General features: G+C 35.8%; 1 protein-coding gene across 1 annotated transcript in view; it reads right to left on the bottom strand.

The window, feature by feature from the left end:
- Positions 1 to 6,700, bottom strand: part of LOC111088034 (prolyl endopeptidase FAP-like) — a gene marked incomplete at its 5' end in the record, with an annotated part of 46,674 nt that overhangs the window by 36,440 nt on the left and 3,534 nt on the right. Inside the window, 2 exons of the mRNA XM_022396835.1 lie at positions 1,592 to 1,738; positions 4,764 to 4,890. Of these exons, the coding sequence (XP_022252543.1) occupies positions 1,592 to 1,738; positions 4,764 to 4,890 (274 nt within the window). The remainder of the gene's footprint in view (positions 1 to 1,591; positions 1,739 to 4,763; positions 4,891 to 6,700) is intronic.

Raw genomic sequence — 6,700 nt, forward strand, 5'->3', positions numbered from 1 at the left:
GTATGTTATCTCTGGGGGTAAAACTCGTGGTTCGCGGACGAAGCATTTTTGGATTATGGTATTTTGTATGTTATCTCTGGGGGTAAAACTCGTGGTTCGCGGACGAAGCATTTTTGGATTATGGTATTTTGTATGTGAATGCACAAAGTTTATAATATGTAAATACAGTGCCGTTTATTTAAAGTAATCAAAACATTTAAGTGACCTACCTAGACTGCTCACGTATGAGATTAGGTACGCAAAGTTCTGAACGAATCTGGTGGCCGTGTGGGGCGTCTCAATGAATGTGAGGTTAAACCCTAAGGGATTTAACTTATTCCACAACACGTGATACCCACCAAACATATCTAATACAAAAGACAGTTTGAGCCAAATGATTTGATAAAAAATGACAAACCGATCGACTTATCTAGCAAGAGTTTGGTTTGTTTTGAATTTCGCGCAAAACTACACGAGGGCTATCTGCGCTAGCTGTCCCTAATTTAGCATTGAAAGACTAGCTCAACTCTAGGGCTACTCTTTTACCAACGAATAGTGGGATTGACCATCACATTATAACGCCCCCACCCCGGCTGAAAGGGCGAGCATGTTTGGTGGAATGGGGATTCGAACCCGCGACCCTCATATTGCGAGTCAAGCGCCCTAACCACGTGGCCATGTTAGGCCTAGAAGCACCAGATTTAGCGACTCTTTCAAACCTGGGTATCGGAGAAAAAAGTATTAATATTCAATAGGGTGACGGTATCATACTGTAAGTGTCTGTAAACAAACGAAGGAATTCACAATCAAAACCTTAGCCCTGAAACACTACTGTCTGAGATGGGGCTCTAAGGGATGACATCTCCAATCTCCAAATAATTTTCTCTTCGTAGTTCATAGTGCTATCTACCCTCACACCTATCTTACTGATATGATGACGTCGTCCGTACTTACCTACTACCAATTTCATTTTTGTATAGTTTAATGAAGTTTTGAAAAACGCTCCACACGCACATACACACACGTTTCTCATTATTAAATCATATAGATTATGTAAACAGTTAATTACGTGTCAGTAGAGGCTTCGCCTTAAAACTTAGTAAAGTTTAGTGACCGTAGTGTTGATCAACTCATCTGTTGACTATTTTTCATTGTTTGCTTTAGAAGCCTTATTAAATTGTTAATGCCTTTTACGAAATAATGTTATTTTGGAGTCTTACAGTGTAATGAGCATATTTTATTGTATAAGTAACACGTGTGATATTTTTGTTTCTATACAAAGTGTCTACATAAATCTACTGCGTACAAATGTTGTACAAAATGGTCATTTACTGTAAAAGTGTTTTCGCTCTGTCTCTTTCTTGGGACGTTGGATACACAAAAATCACACAGAAAAGTGTTTATGTGATATACTTATTGCTACATTCTTCAGCAATCTAAAATTGTACTTACATACATTAGATATAAATTATGAAATCAATTGAAATATCGTTATTTGAGTTTTCTTTGGATAGTTGTGTGAGACATTATTATTATGAGCTGATACGTAAACCAGTGTCATGTTTGTCTAGAATAACACGAGAGACACAATTCTTTACATTAATATACTTACGTTAACGCTAACCATGACAATATGGCGAAAACTACCATTCTCTTTAATAATTACAGGAAGTCGAAGAAAATAATACTTCGTGTCTGCTGTAAAAAGAGGAGGATGAGCCATCTCTACCCAGCCAGTGGTACTGATCTCTTCCAGGTTCTATACAGAAGAAGAAGTACATTTGATAACAGTTTGTTATCCAATACCAACCTACATAGATACATTCATTTCTTTAGTGTCCCAAATTAAAACTTGATATCTTATAAATAAAAGATGTTTAGAAGATAATTCCTTGTGATTATTTTCTGTAAACACAAAACCTTGAAGACGTGTAATCAAGGGTGAAGATACAACGACTGGGTGTCATTACTTTTACTCTGATACATGAAAATAATTCATTTACTCCCCCCACCTTTAGAACAATAACTCAAATAGAAAAACAGAAAATGGATTTTACTAGCAAATAGAGAATACACTGCAAAATGAAATAGAAAATATATTACGTGGCATAGCGGTATGTCAGCGGGCTTGCAACCCTAGAAACCGTGTTTCGATACCCGTGGTGGGCACAGGACAGATAGTCTATTGCGTAGCTTTGTGGTTAATTACATACAAAAAACAAACAAATATATATATATTACACTGAAAATAAAAAATAGGTTTTACTGGAAAAAAAAATAAAAGATTCACGGAAGACAAAAGTAGAATTTCATAGGGAAATCGAATGCAGGAAATATATTCCAAAGGGAAATGGTCAACGGATTCTTCTCGGAAATAGGAAATATATCCCAAAGGAAAATGGTCAACGGATTCTTCTCGGAAATAGGAAATATATCCCAAAGGAAAATGGTCAACGGATTCTTCTCGGAAATAGGAAATATATCCCAAAGGGAAATGGTCAACCGATTCTTCTCGGAAATAGAAAATATATCCCAAAGGAAAATGGTCAACGGATTCTTCTCGAATATAGGAAATATATCCCAAAGGAAAATGGTCAACGGATTCTTCTCGGAAATAGGAAATATATCCCAAAGGAAAATAGTCAACGGATTCTTCTCGGAAATAGACTGCACTTGCTGTATTAGGTAGGATATGATATTATTTACCAGTATCTTTATTGACATATGTGGTTCTGTATCTATATGTAGTATATCTGAAACAACTCATTACTATTTATCCCTATCAAAATTATCTTATAAATATCGTGAAACTGTGGGTAAGTAGGGCTCAATGAACGAATAAAATGAGAGAACAGAATATAATTCTTTAATGTCAGCCCCTCACGTTTGATACGCGGTAAAAGCAACACAACGAAACTTGTCACCAGAAGCAGCACCGTGATCAGATGAAGTAATTGGTTTCGGTGTCTACGTGTCCAGTAATTCCCAGCAATGTATCTATTGGGGAAGAAAACTTCAAACACCACTCACCCACCGCCGTAAACATGTCAGTAGAAACACTACAGACAAAACTCCAATGTGTGTCCATCTTATGTTTCATATAGTGCGAAGCGAATTTTTAATTAAATTGAGCATCTTTCAGAATTATTTTAGCTGTGAAATTGTAGACAAAAACAGGAAGGGGGGTTGAGGATAACCCCCGAAATTTCTTCCGTCCAAAAAAAAAAAAAGAAGAAAAAAAAAAGAAAGAGGGAGGGAGAAAAAAATTTTTTTTCTTAAATATATTTAAAGTATTGGAATTTACTATATTGTGTTTTGAAGTATTTTTAAAATGGGACTTTTCCATCGAAATTGTTAAAAAAACAGAGTTCATAAAGAAGAAATATCCAGGATGTTAAAATAGAACATATGGGGTGTGGGAGTTTAAAAAAATACTGTCAACGCCCTATTACCTCTCCCAATGTTTTTGATTTGTTTGTATCAGTTTATGAAACAGTAATGATTCTGGCAGCTTTGTGTCATTCTTTGTAGTATTCTGTTAGAACAAAACTACTGTTTTACTATCCTCGTGGACCGGGTGTGACCCACCGGTTAACGTGCCTGATTATGGGTCTGCCGATCCAACATTCGCATCCAATTACCGCAAAAACAAAAATAACGAAAAATATCACACTTCGAAATTTGGGGCCGTGGGTGCGTTATAAAGATAACGGTCAAATCCAATAATTCGATCGGACAGGAGTAGCCCAAAAGTTGACGGTAAGTGCTGTTGACTAGCTGCCTTCCCTCTGGTTTACCAGTTCAAAAGTAAGGACAGCTATACGCTAATATCCCCTATGTAACTTCTCAAAAAAAAGTGTAAAAGAAAGTGGCATAAGTTTTTTTTCACTTGCGTTTATTAGTGCAACGCTCAAGTACATTAACCACTAGGCCACACCTGGTATAGTATCATGCCGCAGAGATCTCAAATCAAAAGACAAAAAACATTATAATATTCTAAAAATATTGAAAAGTTTAATCTCTCTCAACCACCGTTTTAACATTGAACAATAAGCGTTATAATATTCTAAAAATATTGAAAAATTTAACCTCTCTCAACCACCGTTTTAACATTGAACAATTAGCGTTATAATATTCTAAAAATATTGAAAAGTTTAACCTCTCTCAACCATCGTTTTAACATTGAACAATAAGCGTTATAATATTCTAAAAATATTGAGATGTTTAACCTCTCTCAACCATCGTTTTAACATTGAACAATAAGCGTTATAATATTCTAAAAATATTGAAAAGTTTAACGTCTCTCAACCACCGTTTTAACATTGAACAATTAGCGTTATAATATTATATAAATACTGAAAAGTTTAACCTCTCTCAACCACCGTTTTAACATTGAACAATTAGCGTTATAATATTCTAAAAATATTGAAAAGTTTAACCTCTCTCAACCATCGTTTTAACATTGAACAATTAGCGTTATAATATTATAAAAATACTGAAAAAGTTTAACCTCTCTCAACCATCGTTTTAACATTGAACAATAAGCGTTATAATATTCTAAAAATATTGAGATGTTTAACCTCTCTCTCAACCATCGTTTTAACATTGAACAATAAACGGCATGTCATGGAAATGTTATTAGAACATTAGATGTTTTTCATTATAGGGAGTGATTATTTCGTGTAAGTTACTGATAACTTATAGATATACTAACAGTATACATATGTAAAAGGAAAACGTAAGCATGCGATCCTTAGTGTATCATGTAAATTTGGCGTACCCACCGTGTTACATGCCCATCCGTTCCGCTCATGACATATACTGACGACAGACAAGTTCTGGGTACGTCGTAGCCAGACGACAGATAAACGTGTCTGATCGATCCACGTAACGTGGGTGAAGTAATGCTCTCTGAAAAATAAACAGAACCCCATGCTATTACAGTACAAGAACGATTTTCAACACCGTACAACGAGCGACTTTCAACTCTGTACAACGAACAATTTTCAACACCGTACAACGAGCGACTTTCAACTCTGTACAACGAGCGACTTTCAACTCTGTACAACGAACAATTTTCAACACTGTACAACGAACGATTTTCAACACCGTACAACGAGCGACTTTCAACTCTGTACAACGAACAATTTTCAACACTGTACAACGAGCGATTTTCAACTCTGTACAATGAACAATTTTTAACTCTGCACAACGAACAATTTTCAACACTGTACAACGAGTGACTTTCAACTCTGTACAACGAGCGACTTTCAACTCTGTACAACGAGCGACTTTCAACTCTGTACAACGAGCGACTTTCAACTCTGTATAACGAACAATTTTCAACACTGTACAACGAGCGATTTTCAACTCTGTACAATGAACAATTTTTAACTCTGCACAACGAACAATTTTCAACACTGTACAACGAACAATTTTCAACACTGTACAACGAGCGATTTTCAACTCTGTACAATGAACAATTTTTAACTCTGTACAACGAACAATTTTCAACACTGTACAACGAGCGATTTTCAACTCTGTACAATGAACAATTTTTAACTCTGCACAACGAACAATTTTCAACACTGTACAACGAACGATTTTCAATACTGTACAACGATCGGTTTTTAACGCTGTACCTCGAGCGATCTTCTGCATTACGAAATAACAAACGTGTTCTCTTTGACTTTAGTTCATCTACGAATGTTTTCCATTTTCATGTTTTTTTTGGATATTTTTAACAAGGTGTGTTTGATAAGATTGATTCGTTGTTATTATATGCAGTTGTCGACTCTAAGATAATAGATACACACACACACACACATATATATATTTTAATAGATTTAATATATTAAGAAGTCGATAATTCTAGTACTTTCGTTATGTAGGTCCCCTGGCGGGTCAGCGATAAGTTTACGGATTTACAACGCTAAAATCCGGGGCTCGTTTCTTAGTGGTGTACCGAATGCACATTGATCATCTTTGCAATAAAAAACAAACAAAACAACAATAGTTATGTAGGCTTTTTTTTTTGACGTCGCCCTAGGCTATTTGATTTATTGTTAAGTGATAAGCCTAATAAAAACATGGCGGATGATTAAAAATATGAAACAACATATTGATAAAAATATCAGATTAACACTCTAAGTACCGGCTTATGTTTGTAACGCTCGCTACTGGCATGTCTCTTCGTGGGTTAGCGGTAAGCTTTAGAACTCCTAAGGTTAAAATCCGGGCGAACACAGCGCAGGTAGCCCATTGTACAGCCTGGTGGTGCTAAAACAGACAAACACTCCCGGTGGAAGTTCACAAACAGCGTTATCTTGACCTGGTGGTTAGGGCGACTTTGAATCCCATCACCGAACATGCTAGCCCCTTTCAGCAGTGGAGCCGATATAATTTGACGATCAATTCCACTTTTCGTTGGTAACGAGTAGCCCAGAAGTTGGTGGTGTTGACCAGCTGCCTTTCCTCTAGCCTGTCACTTCAGAATTAATGGTGGCTATTTCAGATAGCCCTCGAGTAGTTTTGCGTCAAATTCAATAAACAAACTTAAAAATAGTCATTATAAAGAACTAACGAAAACAATTTACGCAAGTATAAACAATAAGTGAGGGGTTGCAATATCAGTGGTATTTTCGTTTTTGAAAAAAATGTGTTTAAAATGTCATGTGAAAAAAAAAAAGGTGCGGCCAAAAAAAAACAAAACAAAAAAAAG

The sequence above is a fragment of the Limulus polyphemus genome, unplaced genomic scaffold (assembly GCF_000517525.1).
Source record: "Limulus polyphemus unplaced genomic scaffold, Limulus_polyphemus-2.1.2 Scaffold3029, whole genome shotgun sequence".
NCBI lineage: Eukaryota > Metazoa > Arthropoda > Merostomata > Xiphosura > Limulidae > Limulus > Limulus polyphemus.